Below are 20,621 nucleotides of genomic sequence, written 5' to 3' on the forward strand. Positions count from 1 at the left end.
AAATTTGAAATGTATCTAAATTGTGTTATAGAGGAAGGAGGCACAAAGGGGACAAATTAAGGGTTTGGACAGATAGATATTTAGATAAAGAGATAAGGCCCCTAGCTAGAGAAGAGTTCTATTTGGTTAATTTATTTGGTTTTAATATATTTTGAAATTCTGCAGGTAATTAATTAATTAAGATTAGGAACAATGTAAACTGCTTAAGTTTGTGTAACGGTAAGAAGCTGAGTTCAATGCAGAGATTTTACTGACCTTTTCTTATTCTTTTTTCTTTTCCCTGTTTTTTCTTTATCACTTTTTTTTTCTTTTTTTTTTCTTAACTTACTTGGTTTTAATACATTCTAGACTGTGTTTGATAAAAAGCTATACCGGGTACGGGCTCTGGGAAGTCGGAAGGGGGGAAGGGAGGTGGGGTCATAGGGGGGAGGGGGGGAGGGGGGAAATATAGTTTGTGCCAGTTTTTAAAACAACATGAATGCACTTGTATACTGTTGCCTTTTTTTAAATTTTAGTATAAAATAAGAAGCTGAATATATCGATGAATAGTAGAAATACACCGAAGTGAGGAGCAGAGGGAAAGAAGAGGGAGGGGCAGAGAGGGAGCGAGAGAGGAATGGAAGGAGGGTGAGATGGAAGGGAGGGGGAGAAAGGAGCGTTAGAGGGGGAGGGGAAGTAGGAGAGGGGAATGTTGGAGGGGAGAAAGGAAAGTTGGAGGGGGGAGAAAGAAAGGGTGTATGGAGGGTTGAAGCGCTATATTGGTTTTGTATTTTGGGGAATACAAGGAGGGTTGTGTTTATTGCTCAATGTTATATGGCCTCAATCATGCACAGTATATATGTGAATGTATGAAATGAAAATGAAAAATGAAATAAAACATTTGAACATAAAAAATCAACTCAGTCCTTGGGCAGATACACTGAATTTAACCCATGCTTGGACTCCCCCGCAGCGCCCAGAGAATGACCATTCAGGTAAGCCAACTGTCATTTCCCCATCTTTCTAACTGGGTTTCTACATCTTGATACATTAGGTTCCATCTCTGGGGTTTAGAGTTTAAAGATGAAGACTGTTATCTCTAGTCTTTAAGAAAAGGAGACTGCCCTCTTTGTGAGAGACCTATTGAGTTTTTAGGATTTGTTAGAAATGTAGTACAAGACACCACTCCAGAGTTTTCCTCTTTTGTTATGTTTGTTGGCTTCATCTTGTTCATTGCATTGCATTCTATTGCAACCTCTTTTATCCGCCCAAGCCTCAGTTGATAACTAGTTAAACTCCTAGACAAAAATGACTTATTCTACTCAAGGTTCCAATAGAAAACCTATAAGCATAATATTTGCCAATTTCTATGTGATTTGCATTAATTACTGACATGCTGTACTTTTCTAATATTATTTCCTAATTTTAAAATTAAAAGTTTACAGAGGTTGATGGCACTTTTAGTCAGAATGGAAGGCAATTTTTTTCTCTTTGGTAAAATCTTTCAATTTTTCTTCTAAACAGTAATACTTACCTCCACCTAAAACTTCTTTGTTGGGGGAAGAGTTTTAAAAGACTGCTTAAGTCTATTTTATGTGATAGTTGGGACATTATTTCACCTAGAGTTCTATATTAGGATTTGGAAGAATTCCTAGCTGGGCTTCCTTCTTTCAATGCCCCTGTGCCTCTATTAGCTTAGATCCAGAGATCTGGTTTTGCTGATAAAAGGTAAACTAGTTCCCATCGTTTTGGGATTTTTAAAAAAAAAGTAATTTACTTTTTTCCCCTGTGATATTAGTGCCACCTTGTGGTTCTATTTTGAAAAAGTACCTTCACAAATAAGATGAGCAAAAATTTCTATCTGATTTCTCTCTCCGACCCTCATCTTCTGCGGAAGTTATTCACTTAAGCTACTCAGCCATAGAATAAGACAAGAAAAGTCCTGCTACACAGTCTTTCAATCACATTCATCAGAGAAGAGCTAGCTACTAAGCAGGAAGTAATTTCTTCAGATCTTGTTTCAGTAAGGCTTTCTCAGATTTTCTTGTGCGTTTCAAAAGCTGAGCCCTCAGATGTTCTCAACATAGAATCCAACTTGTCAATTGGATAGCTGATATCTCCCTGCAAAAAATAAAGCTGCTTTGAATTAAAGTTCAAAGTAACTTTATAAAAAGTTATAATAGGAAAAAAAAGATAGCCAATTGAGATTGATAGGATCATGGTCAGAGAATATCTTTTTTCTGTTAAATTTCTGCAGCTATATGAATAAAGTGGATGTAGTTGAATTAATTGGTGAAACTTATTAAAAGTGAAGGTATGTGAAAGTGAGTTGGGATTACAATTCATATATTATCTGGTAGATTTGGGAGTTAACAGATCTTTTTGTTGTTGGAAGAAATGTCCCCTCTGAGTTCAGCTTCCAGTGTCTGTTGAAAAAGACACTGGAAACTTGGAGGCTGCTTGGAAAGATGGTTAAATGGTGAACACGACCACATGGCTTGAGGTCCTGAACAGAAAAGGGGCATCACATGCTTCCAGATATTGGGTAAAGAAGAAAAGAAGGAGAAGGGCTGAAAGGTTCTGGCTTTATACTCTCTGTTCGGCCCCACCTCCCTGTTTCCTGTACCTGTGTAAGAAAGGTATTCTGATTGATTCTCAGACTCCCATGGGGCCATGCAGGGGCAACTCTTTAGGTTGTGTTTTGAGTCCACGTTTGATTGAGCATTGCTTTTTCCCAAGTGCCCTGTGGTGAGATGGGTAAAGGGCTAATACTATCATGCCTTAATCCCATTACCCTGGAGCTGAAGGGGGATCTTTGTAGTGTAGAATAGTGTCCCAGGCTTTTTAAATGACCCATTAACAAAGGGGGGGGGCTATTAAGAGTGAGTCTATTTCCTGCCTAAAAACATGTTTCCCCATTTCTTATCCAGGGAAATATAATATTCTGCCTTTTCAATATTTCCCAAGATATTTCATTTTTCTAAGAGGGATGGGTGCTAACGTCCAACAGTGTCATAAACTTTATCTTTATTTTGGATTGTAGTTCTATTTTTATTGTTTTTAGAAATATTTATTGTTAAAATATTCATGACTGGGAGAGGCATGGGAACAAGGTCAGCCAATGAATGGACATAGCAACTAAGTCAGCCAATGGGAGCTTAAACAGTTCTGAGTCTGCAAAGAATTGAAACAGAAACTTAAGAAGAAAGCAGTCTCCTGCTCTGAGAAGTAAACTAGCAGTCTGTCTGGGTTTGTCTGATAAAATGAAACTAACTGCTTGTGTTTGCCTATAACTCTCCTGCCTTGTGTTTACTTGGAAGAACCACTTGTTGGTATTGTATATTTATTCATCTAGTCTTATGTATATAAAGAAGTTAATGAATCCTGCTGCCTCAGTTATCTGTGTATGCTTGTGGATTTGAATTTATGCAACAAATTCTTACATTTATCTTTTATAGTTTTATTGCTTTTAATGTTATAAGCCATCCAGAGTTGTTCGAAATGAGATGGCCAGTGGTGGAATTATTAAGATAGCAAAGAAGAAAGCAAGAGCAAAAGCAAGGCATTTTTAAATATCTTACAGAAAAAGTAGAGATTGCACAATAAGGTTGCAGCATGAAGCATAGTATTAGGATAGTGTTACTGAGACAAAATCACACGGAGTGCATATGATAAGAGGAAATGCAGCTGAATCAGGCTGTGGTACATGGAGCCTTATCAAGAGAGGCTGATAAGTGCTGGTATTGGAGGATGAAAATCAGGAAGAAATCTTGAGAAGAGTGTCCAAAGCTGATCTTTTACTCCATTATTCCACAATATACTATTTCAGGCTCTGGGTGTAGAGTTGGATTTTTGCATAATTTTCTTTCATATGTCTGAGCTTTGAAACTGCTCGGTCTGTGCATATCTGTCAAAATAACTTGCCATTGATATTGTTACAACTTGAAAATTTTGTAATAATGCAATGAGAACTGTTATCTGATAGGATGGACATTGATTAAAAGGATGGTCTGGGGAGATATTATTGGTGGAAGCTGGTTTTTTTCTGAACATTGGTTTATACAATGCTGTTAGGGAGAAAAAACTGAAAGAATAATAGGAAGAATGGATTGTTATACTTAAGTTCAGAGGATAGAATGAAGATTAATGTGAGAGCTGGGCTTGGGGTATGGATTAATAGGAGACAGTTAGGGAAAGTTTGGTGTTTTGATAACGTTTGGGCCTATGATGGCTGCTGAATGACTTGTCAATTTCAACCTTTGTACTAACCTTACTTTTGGATCTCAATTCTGTCTGGTTTATCTAAAATCTTGAATTTTGCATATGAGCACTGCATATTAGCTTACTTTGTGTAAGTACTGTCTTTAACAAGTTACAAACAGGATAGCAGAAAAGGGAATAATACCTTGGCTGTATAAAACTGCCTTGATGTTGATTACTCTGCAATACATAATTTGAATAACAGTCTGCTAAGAAAAGGCTGATGTATGTAACACACTGGCTGAATAATAACATTGGTTTTAAGTTAACTATAAACTTACCAAATTGGTTTCAAAGTGGCATAGTTCAAACAGTGTGGATACAGGTAAGAAAAAAATTAGACTGACGAAGATCCTTCCACTGTTACTGAAGCAGATCTTGCAGTCAAAATAATCTGGGTATCATATTTCCAATTTAATTTTTTTCTCTCCTTTCTATCAGTCTTGAAAATATTATCCATGAATATATTCTAAAAGGAATAGTACAGATTGTCTGTTATTTGAGATTGTTCAGCCAATTCTAGCAAATTGGACAAAGAAATAATTATGCTTATATCTGAAGTGCACATCACCATCTCTCCATATATAATATTGGCATTATTTCTGTTTCTGTTAGATGTATTATGTTAATCTTAATTCTTCACAGTACTGTTGTTGGTGTTTTTCCAAATATTATCCTCCTGTTGATCATATTCCATACATGCAACTGTGATGAACCTAATACGTACAACTATTTTATACATTTTGATAGTCTTTTCTATCAAATATGAACAAAAGTGTGTGAGATATGAATAGTCTGTGTTTATAACTTTTCTAAATGTATCACTCATTGTGTAAGTACAGGCAGTCCTTACTTAATGACCTTAATTGGGACCAGAATTTTCATTTCTAAATGAAATTATTGTTAGGCAAAATGTCACATGACTGCACCACATAGTGATGGCACTTCTCATTGCAGTCGTTAGGCAAGGATTATACTGTCATCAGATGCTTCTCCTATTTTGCCGTGCTTGCCTGCACTTCACTTTGCAAAGTACCAGTAGCTGCCTTGGTCAGTTATACTTTGCTAGCTGTGGGAGAAAGAAGATGGGGTGGGGGACTGCAGGAATAGATGGGACAAAGGGCTAAGTGGTCAAAAGGGCAGGGATAAAGGGAGAGAGAGGCAGGTGGGGGAGGTGAAACATTATGTGGTCATAATTAGAGGTGGGCTGCCAAGTGCTGAACTTTGATCACATGACTGGGGGGCACTGCAACAGTATAACTTTCAGAATTGGTTATGACAACCATTTATTCAGTTCTACTATCATTTTTCAGTTCTATCATCAGTGAACGAATGGTTGTTAAGCAGGGACTACCTGTATGCAATTTACATTTTAGTTAATTTGAGAAAATCATATTTACAACCTCTCTATTATCATTTATTGCATTGTATTTAGCAAATGATTTTGAGATAATATAAATGAATTATAGCCATTTGAATTCCAAAAATGTATGGATACATTGTTTTTTACAGGTGGTAATTCTGTCAGTTCCTGGATTTTTGATGAATTGTGCTTTCCTTGGATGGATAACTTATAAAATTAATAAATATAATTGGTCTTGGGATGATAGCATGTTGTTTGGCATAATTCTTAGTACAACAGATCCTATCCTTTCTGTGGCCTCTGTAAAAAACCTTGGTGAGTAAGACGTTATCTTTTTTATGCAGTATGAAACCTACTCCTTTTTTCTGATGGTATCATTGCCAGAATAGTACATGATAGGATCATAAGAGTTGAAGAAGCCATAGCCAGTTCAATGAACTTCACTGATGTCTCGTATGTTGAGCCTATTCATTTCGTTCTTAATAATATTCAGCTTTTCTTTTTGATGTTACATGTTCTTAATTTGAAAGTCTTTGAACAGCGGAGATATCTTTTTTTACTAGGAGCTGTGTCAACAGCTGGAGGAGCCATTAGGATTTAGCGTATCCACATCATGGAAGCCCCTACTATTATGATAGTGTCTTTGCTCTTTCCTTGTAGTTTGGTACCTCCCAACCGGGGGATACACCGGTACCATATTTCCATATTTTTTAGTTCATCCGTAACATTTTTTGGCAGGGAACAGTGGAGTAGGTCCCAGATCTTTCTCTAGGCCAGAGCCATGTTGGTCAGTATAATAGCCTTATATTGTTTACCCACTATCATCACAATGAGGTATGGTTGGGGTGGGGCTACTATAACAAATAGGCCCAAATCACATCTGAAAAAATAATTAATGGCTACAGGATTCATAGTTTTGATAGAACATTAGGATTGATTTCAATTTCATAAAGTCATAGAGTGCTAGACCTTGAAGGGGCCATTTAATCATTAATTCAAACTTCTGTTCATTACTGAAGTACAGATTAAAGTACTTTTACAGAAGAATATTCATCCTCTTAGAACATCCACTGAAGGGAAGCCCACTAACTCCTTGTATAATTGATATTCTGGGCAATATTATTTCAGTTACTGTAATATTATATCTTCTCTATGACCTTTCAGTGCGGATCATCCCCTATCTCTTCAATTTGAGTACTTGTATAGTGATTGTTTTACTTTGAATATAATTGAAGAAGTCTAGCATCCTTTGCCAATTTCACCTCATTCTGAGCTTGGTCAATCACAGAAATTACCTTTGAGACATTATGAGCATGCATAATATAAACTGGTAATGGGATTTACTGTATATTGAGAACATCATGATGCTGTTATTTCATCATTGCTTTTTAGTTAAAAAATTAAGGGTAGTAATGCCCCTCTCCCATTAGATTTCTTTACTTGTTAACATTAAAAGTGAATCTTTATTCACTTAAATAGTTTCTTTTCGGGAGGAGTGTTATGGCTTTTTATTGTATTTTTATTTGGCTTTTATCTTTAAGCTGCCCAGTCACTGAGTTGTGCAGTCATATAATTTTTTCTTAAATAAACAAAGAAATGAATAAATTACATTAATTTTCATATTGTTTTCTTAGGCCTTTCAAAAATAGTTATCAACTTAATTAAAGGTGAATCTTTGTTTAATGATGCAACTACAGTAATTATTTTTGAATTGTATAAAGACCTCATAAATCAGAGCCATCAAGAAGTAGGTATGTGTCTATTTTTATGTAACTTTTTTGCATAGAATAATATATAGTAATACCATGATTTGCAACAAATAATTTTTAATTAGATATTTGCAAGGCTATTTGAATTACAATATTTAGTATCTGTATGTATTAATCATTGTTATCATGCTACCTAATACAGTGATTATTGATAATTGCTTTATTATTTCATTCTATTTGTACACTATGAGAAATAATTGCTGTATAGCAGGGATCCTCCCCTTGTCTGTGGCTCGCTACTGGGTTGTGGCCCATTGGGAACTGGGCTGCTAAAGAGTGGATAAATGGACAACACTTCATTTGAGCATTCATGGAATTTAGATTCTGTGTGTGAAACCATTCCCTCGCTACTGAAATCGCCAAAGCCACCACCAGCACTGCTGGTCTGCAGAACCAAAACAGTTGGAGACCACTGCTCTATAGAATCTCAGTTACATATAGTTTTCAGAAATTATGGGTTGTGAAACAGGCATTTTATTTTAATGGATTTAGATGTTGCCTGACTTCAAAATGAGTCTGAGCACCTAAAAAAAGACCAGACTAAAGGCAGTGTTATGTAGATAACAAGACAGCATCTGACCATTCAATACAACATTTACAGAAATTCATCCACTGAGGAGGTCTCATCCACCTAATGGAAGACCTGGAAGATAAATCAGTGTATTTGTTTATTTAGTGTGTGTGTGTGTGTGCGCACATATGCACATGCACACACACACCAATCCTAGACAAGTGACTCTTGGTGGTTTGCAAGATTAAAACAAACCCCAAACATAATCCTCTGACACCCAGGAATACAGTGTTAATCCCACTTACCATCTATAGAAAGAAAACTCATCTGCCTCCTGGCAAAATATCAACAAATAACCAGGTCTTATGAAAGACTAACAGGTTTGGGGCCATTCCAATGTTGGGAATAATGGTGCCCGGTCCACAGATCAAGTGCTACTATTGAGAAAGCATGACTGGTCCCATAACACAACATTCTTTAATAGAGGAAACCCAAAATGTATTCTACCAGATCTGGTGGGGTAGGCAAAAACAATAGGAGAAAGATAGTTGCACAGGTGGCCTGGTTATGTGCTATGGAGGTTTTTGTAAGCAATAATCAGTGTCTTGAATTATATCTGGAAGCCTACTGAGAGCCAGTGCAGCTCATGGAGCAACAATGTTACATACACATAGTGAGATATGCCAAAAAATGCTCATGCTTCTGCATTCTGAACCAGATGTAATTTTTGGGTGGTCTCCAAGGGCATCCCCTGCAGAGTGGGCTACAGTAATCCCAATGAGTGACCATGAGCAAAGCTTTCCAGTGTAGGAATGGACACACTTGATGCACAAGACATACCTGTAGAAGAACCCTCCTAATCATGCCTTCTACCTGCTCTTCTACAGGAGCAGTGAGTCCACTACATACGCAAATTGTTCAGCAAATTTAACTGGAGAAGTGCACCTCCATGCAGAGTTTAGGATGGAAAATCTGGGGAAGGGGGGAAACTCACAATGAGTCTATCTTATCAGGATTCAGATGAAGCCTGTTTTCCTCCATCCATAATCTTGTAGGCTCCAGTCAGTAAGAAATGACTTTCATAAAATCACTTGGTTGGCCCAGGAAAAGATGTACCACTGGGTATCATCAGCATATTGATGATACTGCACTTTATGCTGACAGATAGCCTTGGTTTGTAGCTTTAAGCAGATGTTAAATTGGAGTGGGGATAGGATACAGCAAAGAGGTGCCTGTCCAAGCAGGGGCATTGGATTCAACTCTTCTTTCCTACCAATACTACTACCTAAAATTGGCCTTTGAAGAAAGGATGAGAGCCAAAAAATACTGCCCCAACTCCCAGCACACTGAGTTGGCCCAGAAAGATACAATGATTGATGCTATATCGAAAACTGCTGAGATCATGATGAATACACTACCATGCTCCTGAGCCAGCCAGAGATAATTGACAAGTAAAATCAGTGTTGTCTTAGTACTATAATCAGGCCTGAATATACTTTTTAGGTTAGGGGTAGAGCTTTCCAAGGTCCTTTGGAAAGCCACCAGAGTTAGAGCCACATAATCTCATGTTAGCTATTTGATGGCTGGATGACCTTGTGTTCAGTAGTTGTACTGCTGTATATGTCCATGACATCTATTCTAAATATTAATGAATATATTTAGGTATTTTTTAAAAATAGGTATTAGACATAATTGTCTTGAATGATAAGTGTTGCTATAATTTCTTTAATGGAGTCACAATTGAATGATACACTCCAAAAACTATTCAAAGATTTATTATATTTTTGTTGCCTACTAAAATGTGCCCACATATTTTAGATTACTGTATGCATATTGTCCTCAGAGCACAATCATTACCAGTAGAATGGTTCCAATTACATTTGCATCCTATGTTAATCATGTTTTAGTTCCATTTGAATCAATGGGTTAAGCCTATAATTTTGTTTTGCTGTAAGACTATATTGTTCTAAATAGTATTACTTTGATTTAAGGCAAGAATATAACTTTTTATCTAGGCAGTATAGGATATAAAATTGGATTGTTAAAATTATGATATAGATATGCAATATTAAAAATAATTTAATGAAAACAATCAAATTGTAATTATTTTTTCCTTTTATAGTTCAAGAGATTTTTTTAAAACTGTTTTTAAAATTTTTTGCAAGTGCTGCATTTGGATTTTTGAGTTCAAGGATAGTTCTTTATTGGTTGCAACATATTTTCAATGATGGAATAATTGAAGTAGTTTTAAGCTTCTCCATGGCATACATAATTTTTTTTATTGGTAAGTTCACTATATAATCTTTGCCAAATGCTTAATTTTAAAGCAGACTTCCTTACTTTCATATAATAATGACTTTTTTCCCTTTCTATCTTCAGCTGAATGGCTTGGCATGTCTGGAGTTATAGCTCTTTCTATTCTGGGCCTTCTTTTAGATTCGGTATCCTTTAGTCCAGGAATGGATATTTTTCTTTATAAGTAAGAGTTTATCTCTTTATCTTAACCATTTAGTAAATATTTAATTTCTCTCATTTATATATGATATAATACAAATTAGTGCCATTAAAATGGCTGTAGAATGAATTTCCATTTTGCAAATTCTGTATTTATAGTTGTAATTGTATACCAGGTTTTTATAAAAGAAATGTTAAGTATGAATATTGATAAACTCAAATTATTATAGTTATGGTCTATAGAATTTACGTTTTGCTCACAAGAAATCTCATGAAAATGGGCTTGAGATTTGAGATTTGAGATTTTATTGACATTTGTAGGCCGCCCTTTTCCCTGAGGGGACTCAGGGCGGCTCACATAAAATCAGGGAAGGGGAAATGCAGACAATAACAAAGACACATATAATAAAAACAGTAACCAACATGCATTCATCATTCGGGAGGGGCAACTATCTTCATCCCCAGGCCTGACGGGCTAGCCAGTTCTTCAAGGCTATGCGGAAGGCCTGGACGGTGGTGAGGGTACGAATCTCCACGGGGAGTTCGTTCCAAAGGGTCGGGGCGACTACTGAGAAGGCCCTCCTCCTTGTAGTTGCCAGCCGACACTGGCTGGCCGATGGAATACGGAGGAGGCCCAATCTGTGTGATCTTATTGGTCGCAGGGAGGTGATTGGCAGAAGGCGGTCTCTCAAGTATCCAGATCCACTACCATGTAGGGCTTTATGGGTGATTAACAGCACCTTGAAGCGCATCCGGAAATCGACAGGTAGCCAGCGCAGCTCGCGGAGGATAGGTGTAATGTGGGTGAACCGCGGTGCACCCACAATCGCTCGCGCGGCTGCGTTCTGTACCAGCTGAAGACGCCGGATGCTCTTCAAGGGCAGCCCCATGTAGAGCACATTGCAGTATTCCAGCCTAGAGGTCACGAGGGCCCGAGTGACTGTTGTGAGTGCCTCCCGATTCAGGTAGGGTCGCAACTGGCGCACCAGGCGAACCTGGGCGAATGCCCCCCTAGCCACAGCCGTCAAATGGTGGTCGAACGATAGCTGTGGATCTAGGAGGACTCCCAAGTTGCGAACCCTCTCTGAGGGGTATAGAATTTGACCCCCCAGCCTGAGAGATGGAATATTGGTGGAATCCTTGGGAGGGAAACACAACAGCCACTCGGTCTTTTCTGGGTTGAGCACAAGCTTGTTAGCCCTCATCCAGTCCATAACCGCCTCCAGGCCCCGGTTCATCACGTCTGCCGCTTCATTGAGTTGGCACGGGGCGGACAGATACAGTTGAGTATCGTCCGCATATTGATGGTATCTGATCCCGTGCCTGCGGATGATCTCTCCCAGCGGTTTCATGTAGATGTTGAATAGTAGGGGGGATAAGACCAAACCCTGAGGCACCCCATATGTTAGGGGCCTAGGGGACGATCTCTGCCCCCCCACTAACACCGACTGCGACCTGTCTGAGAGGTAGGAAGAGAACCACCGCAGCACGGTGCCTCCCACTCCCACCTCTCGCAGTCGTCGCAGAAGGATACCATGGTCGATGGTATCGAAAGCCACTGAGAGGTCAAGGAGAACCAGGATGGAGGGAAATCCTCCATCTCTGGCTCTCCAGAGATCATCAGTCAATGCGACCAAAGCGGTTTCTGTGCTGTAACCGGGTCTGAAGCCTGACTGGAAGGGGTCGAGATAGTTTGCTTCCTCCAAGGACCGCTGGAGCTGAAAGGCCACCACCTTCTCAACAACCTTCCCAAGGAAGGGAAGGTTGGAGACTGGACGATAGTTATTAAGGACAGCTGGATCCAAAGATGGCTTCTTTAGGAGGGGTCTCACCACCGCCGCTTTCAGTGCGGCGGGGAAGTTCCCCTCCCGAAGAGAGGCGGTCACGACCGCCTGGATCCAGCCTCGTGTCACCTCACTGCTGCTGGTAACCAGCCATGAGGGACACGGGTCCAGTACGCAGGTGGAGGCACTCACAGCCCTCATGGCCTTGTCCACATCCCCGGGGGTAACATCCTGAAACTCAACCCAGAGATGTTCCATCTGATCCTCTTGTGCCTCGGCTGGAACTGCAGGGGTGGAGTCCAAGTCCGACCGAAACCGAGCAATTTTGTCCGCTAAGAATTGGGCATAATCCTCAGCTCTGCCCTGCAAGGGTTCCCCCGCCTCCCTTTTATTTAATAGGGAGCGGGTTATCTTAAACAGGGCAGCTGGGCGGGACTCAGCGGACGCAACCAAGGTGGCTATGTGGGATCTTTTCGCTGCCCTAAGCGCTCTGGTGTATTCCTTGGTGCAGGTGGTTACCATTGCTCGGTTCGATTCGGACTTATTGGACCTCCATCGGTGCTCTAGGCATCTCCTCCGGCGCTTCATCTCCCGGAGTTCCTCGGTGAACCAAGGGGGTCTCCGGGATCCGCCGCCTCGGAGGGGCCGTAGTGGCGCAATCCGGTCGAGGGCCTCTGATGCTGCCGAATGCCAGGCAGCAACCAAAGTCTCTACCGGATTGTGGGCGAAAGAATCAGGAATGACCCCAAGTTCCGTCTGGAACCTTAATGGTTCCATGAGTCGCCTGGGGCGGAACCACCTGGTCGGTTCCTCCTCCCTACAGTGGGGGTTTGGTCTCTGGAAGTCGAGCCTCAGTAGGCAATGGTCTGACCACGACAGGGGTATGATGTCGTTACCCCTCAGACCAAGATCACAAATCCACTGCTCCGAGAGGAATACGAGGTCGAGCATGTGACCCGCCGAATGGGTTGGGCCCCGAATTACTTGGGTCAAGCCCATGGCTGTCATGGAAGCCATGAACTCCTGCGCCCCATCAGAGTTTTCACCGAGCGAAGGCAAATTGAAGTCCCCCAGGACCATCAACCTAGGGAACTCAATTGCCAGCTCGGCTACCGACTCGAGGAGCGAGGAGAGGGCTGCTGCAACGCTGTTGGGAGGCAGGTACGTTAACAGCAAACCCACTTGACCCTTGAGGTCCAACTTTATCAGCAGAGACTCACACCCGACAAGCTCCGGAGCAGGGACCCTACGAGGAACTAACGACTCCCGGATGACAGCGGCCACACCCCCACCCCTTCCCTGGGCTCTCGGCTGGTGCAGCACCTGAAATCCTTCTGGGCACAGTTCTACAAGGGGGACTCCTCCCTCTGGGCCCAGCCAGGTTTCAGTAATACATGCCAGGTCTGCCCTCTCGTCTAAAATTAAGTCCCGGACGAGAGGAGCTTTATGTACCACAGACCTGGCATTTAGCGACAGCAGCCTGAGTCCAGGGTCCTGATTACTTGCGCCATCTGGTCTCGGAGTGGGACTCACAGGGCCGGAAGGAGGGATCTCTGTAATGTAGCGAACCCTCCTTCCCCGGTAATGGCCTGCCCTCAAGTCCCCGCCGTATCTGCCCCTCCCTGTTACGACCGTAATACCCCGACCCTCTCCCGTGTCTCTAGTTCCCTCAACCACCCCCATGGCCCCCGCTTCTCCCGGCAGGTCCTCCGAATCAGACATACTCATTCATTCACCCAAGCAGTCCCCACAGAAAGTTAAAACACATAAAAATACAATGATAATGAATAATAAAAGTGGGATCATTCACTCAAGCACATACAATCCCATGCACTCATCATACCAGATAAAAATTGCGCGGTTAAACGGTTGTGCGAATTGGTGAAGGCAGGATCTTAGGATTGGCCTTCTCGTTAATAAGGTCTAATGGGAGTCCGATAGAACGCTGTAAATGGTCCAGAAAAGTATATGTCCAAAAAGAAATACTAACAATGTCCACTGGAGGGAGTCTAAGTTCTTGGCACACTGCCTCTCTGATGTAATAGTGCTGGATGATGGTAAAGGTTTCAGATTAGTACCCGTGATGGCCACTAGAGGGAGTTCAGTTTCCCAGCTAACACAGCACTCCTGAGGCAGTGATAATTGTAGTGGTGGCAGCTGATGGTAATGGCTGCCACAGGGAATCCGTAAATTAGTTCTTCCAGTTTTACTCCTAAGCCAAGCCGATAGATGGTCAGACCTTTTAAGGTCCTGCAGAAACAGCGATGAAATCGTGGCAAAACGCCCTTTTAAAATGCAGGGGGGGATAGGAGCGAAGCTGTAACGGAGACAGGAAATCAATTCCTCTGCCTCCCGGTCCCAGTCCCAGTCCAGTGGAGACATCTCTCCTGGGCCTCCCACCTCCTCTTCGGGGCATAAGCCAGCCCCACGATGTTGGTCAGTCAGTGAGGGGGTTCGGCACTCCTCCAAATGGCAGGGCCAAAGCCTCCGCCTCTCGCACAGAGCCGTCGCCGCCGCTTCCCAGCTGTTTAGAAAGTCCGATGCAAAAAGCCACGCCAGGGAGGATCTCGTCGTTCCGGAGCTGTTCCTGGAGCCGCTTAAGGGCGGTCCCCTCCCTAAACGACCACCTCCCTGGGAAGGCTGAAGGCTGGTGCCCAAAAGGAACCCCTCCGTTACCATGTTAGGGGTCCTGGGCGCCACGGTTAATATCTTCTTGGTCGCAAGCATTCGGAGCGGTGGAATTCGGCAGCCATTCTATTTCCACGCATGCGCAGCTTGAGTTTGAGAGTCAGAAGAAAATTATTTGTATGCCATCTAAACTGCTACTCATTGACCGTTGTGGCCAAGCTGATTGAAGTGGCACAATGGTGAAAGTATAAATCTTGAGGCTGTTTTGAATTACTCAGTTTGACTGGCATGCTCCAACGAAAATCATGGAGCGACCTCGGTGCACTCTTTTCCTGATATCAGCCGTGCAACATCAATTGTAATCTGGTCTTTTCCCCTGAATAGTCTGAAAGTAGTGGATGTTGAAATACTGCCACAATCGTAATTAGAATGCTTTCTAATAAAGAATGATCTCAGTTCAGTGGTGATAAATTTCCAGACTAATAAGCTGCATTCTAATTATTTGCTATCTTGAGGTTTCACTAGCAACTGTGATTGGCAACTTCAGAGATTAAATTGGTCTGCTCTGTGGTACACATCTTGGGAGCTCACAGATTACTGAGCAGGAATTGATTTGAGTTTTTGTATTTGTAACCAAACTAATTTTTAATTGAACCACGCCATTAGAATTCTGGAAAGCTAGTTTCTGACTGATTCTTCATCCGGATGAAATTATAATTGGTCTAATTTTAAGAAGTTCCAGAGGAGCAAATTTTTTGATTGGTCTTTCTTTGAAATACACTGTTGTTTATTATTTTTCAGGTAAGATTGCTGAAGATTTTAAATGTTAATTAAGGGCTATTTTATTTTGGTGTGATGTAAAGCTGGAAATCAGATTTTGTTAACCTTTAGACTCTCTTTTTGTGTAAATGTTATTGTGTTTATAAATCTCAATAGTTTCTCTATGGAACTCTGCATAATAATTTGACATGATTGGTAGTGCTCATGTGTCTTTAAACTGAATTTTGTGCCCATTATGTAGCAGTAAGTATTCAACTACTGTGGATTTTTCAAATTTTTCTAGCCGACAATATTTTTCATGTTCTTTTAGATGAATTAATACTACGTTTTATAGTTCCAATATATATCTGTCCAAGCTGCTAAATATGCAATAATTTCCTGATGATAGAAGTGGACTGCTGCCAGCATAGGTGACTGAATTCTTTCTTGGATATTTTTTGTTCACTTGTAAAGAAAGTTGTATTTCTTTAGTTCTAATTTTTTCTTTAATAGTTTAATAAGCCCACTTTAGCAGTACTTTCACTTATTTCTGCTGTGTACAAGTCATTGTTAACCTCATTATGTCACTTGTAACAATCTGGACTTTACACTGGAGACCATATTAAACTTGCCAGCACTAGCCAGACTTTGCCTTATTAAGGCAATGGTTTCTTACTCCCCATATCCTCCCACCCCTACTTGCAGAAAACCCCTTTCCAGGTATTCCTGCATTATAGTAACAGTTGTCATTCACTATACCGTTTACTATACCATCCAATTGGTAGCAAGACCACTTTCTCATCCTTTTGCAAACTACACCTGGAATCCATCATCCTTGTTGCTAGTCAACTGTCTGTCTTGTTTTGAAAGGTTTATAAATTCATTCTTCTTCTCTGAGATACAAATTCACTTGATTAATCTATCCTCACCCAGAGATGAAGATGAATTGGATTTGACATCAGTGGATTCATAGACTTCAATCATTTTTCTTAGTATCTGGCAATAATTCTACACAGACTTCTTCATAATCTCTCATTACTGAGTTGATATGCCTAACTATTCTTGTGGCAGATCCAATAATCTAATTGGCCACACCCAGTTCTGCCTCTCCAGTTTGCATTCTAATCCTGCTTACTCGCTCATAGTTGATGAACAAAGTTTCAAAAAACATAATATTATTCCCTCTAATTTTTGAATGCTTGAAAATCCTCTATTCAGTTTATGGGTGGACCATTGAATTTTCCAGTGGAAGAGAGGGAATGGTCACGTGTGGGTATTCTCAAAGCCCGATTGGTCCAAAGACTGAGAGCAAACTCTTAAATACTGGTGCCTTCCAATCCTAGGCCAGTTTCCTCTCAGTCTTCTTGGTCCAAGCACTGTTGAGAATATTTCTAGGTAGGATTTCTATTATTACAATCTGGTTTCTCATTCGGTTAAATTGAACTTTTAAATTTCACTAAATTCTAAATTGGCAGCTGCGGCCCTAAGGGACTGATCTCTGTCTCGGGCGGGTTGGGGAGGGCCCTGTGGGGCATTTGGCCTCCCCCCTGCTCAGCCCTATCCCCGGGATTGTGGGGGTGCCAGTTCCTGTTCCAGCTGCTGGAGCGGCAGCTTCATTGCTTTAAATGGCCGAGAGAAGTGGCAGCAGCACCACAAGGTGCGGACAAGCCGCTTGCGGAGCCACCGCTTGATTTGGGCGGCACTGTGCTCCTCATTGAATTGTGACTGCTGAGAGAGGGAGGTCTGTGCCTGGGCGCCGCGTGGCCTCCCCCGACTTGGCCTCCCCCAGGAGGCACAAGGCCATTGAAAAAACATTTGCTAGGGCGGAGAAACAGGCTAGGTCAGCTGGGCCTTCTTTCAGGGATAGATCCCGGTCTCCCCTCAGGCCCCTTTCTGCCCACTCCTCTCCTAGGGGATTTAGCCCTTCTTCGCCCTCGGCCTCCCCCGACAGGCCTCACTCCTATTCCAGGCAGAGGGGGTCTCCCTCCCCTTCTGGCTCTCCTGTTTTACCTGGGGGAGGTTCAGGGGACCCTGTTCTTCGTGCAGGTTGGCTCCTCAGAGGCCTAGTTCTTCTTATGGCGATATGGAGGATTTGGATCACCTCCCTGAGGGGATTAAACGGTTTATTTCTGCAGCAATCTCACGGGTCATTGCCCAACGGGACAGAAGCTCCCACTCTTCCAGACATGGGGGTTTGGGCCGGGCCCAGTACAGGGCTTCCTCTCCTTCCATGGTTAGCGAAGCTTCGGTCATGGGGGAAGAGAACCTCCAGGACATGGGCTTCTCGGACGACGAGGATGCTGCTCCCTCAGATGAATCCTCTTCTTCAGGGCTCTTTTCCCCGGTCATGTTCAAGATTCTCCTGAACAAGGCAAGGAAGACCACCAAGGTGGGGACTGGGGATCCTTCGGTGCCCCCGCCTAGGGATCCTGACATGGCCATGTTTTCTAACATGGCCACGAACAAGGAGGAGATTCCGGCTCCTCCCTTGTTTATGGAGGTCCTGACTAACCAGTGGGCCCGTCCCTCTAATTTCTCTAACCCTGGGAGTAATGACTACCGCTTCTATAATGTGGAGCAGGCCTTTGCCCAGGCCATTCAGTTGCCCGCCATTGACATTCCAGTGGCTGCCGTGGTCTCCTCCTCGCCAGTGGTATCGGGTGATGCGGCTGATAAATTGAAGCCAGAGGATAAGCGCTCTGAGCTTACCTTAAGGAAAAACTTTAACGCCACCGCATGGGCTATCAAGTCCATGGCCTCGGCTTCTTACTTCAACCGTGTCACGGTCATGTGGCTTAAGCAGCTCCAGGAGCGCATTCCTATCCAGGAGGAGCGGCTCCACCAGGATCTAATCAAGATCATGGCGGCTTCCAAGTTTTCCGCTGATGCGACCCTGGACACGGTTAAGTTTGCGTAGAACTCTGCCTTGGCCACTTCAGTCACATCTCGCCGTCTCTTATGGCTGCGCCACTGGCAGATGGATAACAAGGCCAAGTGGAATTTGGTGGCTCTTTTTGGGGTGGCCCTTGATCCCATTCTGGTCGAGAATAAAGACAAAAAGAAGGTTCTGCCATCTAATGCCCGAGGCTAGGTCTCACCCTTACCGTAGGCAGTCCTACAGGGCCTCTGACTATGATCATAACCAGCATTTTTCTTCTTTCCATTCTGACAGGCAGTTTCCCAGGTCATCCTTTCAGGACAGAAACTGTTTCCAGCACCATTCCCGGTGGCCCTTCCGTGGCGGAGGCGGCCGTCCCCACCGCAGAGGGAAGTGACTTGAACCCGAGTCGTCCCCATCGGCGGCTGCCTCTCCCTCTATGCGGATCAATGGGACAAGATCACGTCGGACCCGTGGGTCCGATCCATGATACGACACGGTCTCAGGTTAGAATTTCTCTCCACCTCTCCGAATCTCTTCAGGTCGTTCCCACCGTCCCAGAGTTGGGAGCGCCGCCGCTTGATGGATCAGGCTATTACTCACCTTCTCGACATTCAGGCGGTGGAGGCAGTTCCCCTGGGGGAACAAGGCCTGGGCCACTACTCCAACCTGTTCGTGGTTCCGAAGAGCTCGGGGGGCTGGAGGGCTATTCTAGACCTCAAGTGCCTGAATCGCTTCCTGGTCCTCCCTCAAGAAGTCCTCCCTCAAGTCTATCCTTCAGGGCATCCGAAAGGGGGATTTCTTGGCTTCGGTAGACCTCACAGAGGCCTATCTTCACATACCGATTCTGCCCAGTCATCGCAGGTTTCTGAGGTTCTTGCATGGGGCTGGCCACTACCAGTACAGAGCTCTTCCCTTCGGGCTGGCTTCGGTCCCTCGAGCATTCACGAAGGTTCTAGCGGTTCTGGCGGCTCATCTGCGCTCCATCCTGGTGAGGCTCCAATGTTATTTAGACGATGTCCTAGTTCAGGCGGGGTCTCTTCCTCGGGCCGTCTCAGACCTTCAGCTCACCATCAGGAGTCTTCAAAATCTGGGGTTTTCCGTAAACTTCCCCAAGAGCCATCTCTCCCCTTCCACGCACATTCTTCACCTGGGGACGGACATAGACTCCGTGTCGGGGGTAGTCCGTCTGTCCCAGGAGTGTCAGAGGAGTCTATGCCAGCTAGCAGAAAGCGTTCGTGAAAGTTGGTTAGTTTCGGTTCTCACGTTGTTAGGCAAGATGGTCTCTTGTATAGGGATAGTCCTGTGGGCCAGACTCCACCTCCGGCCCCTCCAGTGGGAACTCATCCCGTTCCAGAGGGGGCGATTGAGCAATTCCCTGTGTAATTTCCGCCTTCCGGCGAGGCTCTGGGCCTCTGGGGTGGTGGCCATTCAGCGGGGCTGCTGCTTCTGAGAGCTGAACAGGGTGACCGTCACCACGGACGCGAGTCTGTTCGGCTGGGGGGCCCTGGTGGGTTCCCGGTTGGCCCAGGGCAGGTGGACAGCCTCAGATTTCCGCCACAACATAAATTGGTTGGAGCTGAAGACGACCCGCCTGGCTCTGCTTCACTTTCGGACCTCGGTGGAGGGGCATCACGTGGTCCTCCTGACGGAAAATGTGGCCACCAAGGCCCACATAAATCGTCGGGGGGGGACTCACTCTCGAGCTCTCTGACTGGAGGCTCTGAGGCTGGGCGCCTGGGCGGAGAGGCACTTGTTGTCCTTGGTGTCGGAACACATCTCCAGGCTTTCCAACCACCAGGCGGATTGGCTGAGTCGGGCGACTCTGGACAATGGCGAGTGACAGCTCCATCCGTCGTTGTTTCGGAGAATCTGTTGGAGGTTCGGCACTCCCCTGGTGGATCTTTTCGCCTTGGCGGACACGTCTTTTGGGCGAAGGGTCTTGCAGAGGGTGGCGGTAGAAGCTCCCCTTGGGCCCTAGTTGTTGAGTTGTTCTCCCTCCCTGGGACTGAAGCTTGGGTATATCCCACACGTGACCACTCCCTCTCTTCCACTGGAAAAAGAACGTTGGTCTTACCTGAACGTGTCTTTTAAGGGGAAGAGGGGGAATGGTCACGACCCGCCCTGAGTGTTCTCTTTTGGGGCCAAGGGGAGGGCCCGGGTGGTTCCCAGGGGGGTTGTTTTTGTTGTTTTTTGATGTTTCAGTTCTACCGTTCGCCTTCGAGGAAACTGGGCT

General features: G+C 43.7%; 1 protein-coding gene across 1 annotated transcript in view; it reads left to right on the forward strand.

Annotated features, from left to right (window-relative positions):
• LOC116505435 (sodium/hydrogen exchanger 10-like) overlaps positions 1-20,621 on the forward strand; it is a 104,101-nt gene that overhangs the window by 17,942 nt on the left and 65,538 nt on the right. The window contains exons 6-9 of the mRNA XM_032212670.1: positions 5,752-5,917; positions 7,237-7,353; positions 10,005-10,166; positions 10,262-10,361. Of these exons, the coding sequence (XP_032068561.1) occupies positions 5,752-5,917; positions 7,237-7,353; positions 10,005-10,166; positions 10,262-10,361 (545 nt within the window). The remainder of the gene's footprint in view (positions 1-5,751; positions 5,918-7,236; positions 7,354-10,004; positions 10,167-10,261; positions 10,362-20,621) is intronic.

The sequence above is a fragment of the Thamnophis elegans genome, chromosome 1 (assembly GCF_009769535.1).
Source record: "Thamnophis elegans isolate rThaEle1 chromosome 1, rThaEle1.pri, whole genome shotgun sequence".
Taxonomy (NCBI): Eukaryota; Metazoa; Chordata; class Lepidosauria; order Squamata; family Colubridae; genus Thamnophis; species Thamnophis elegans.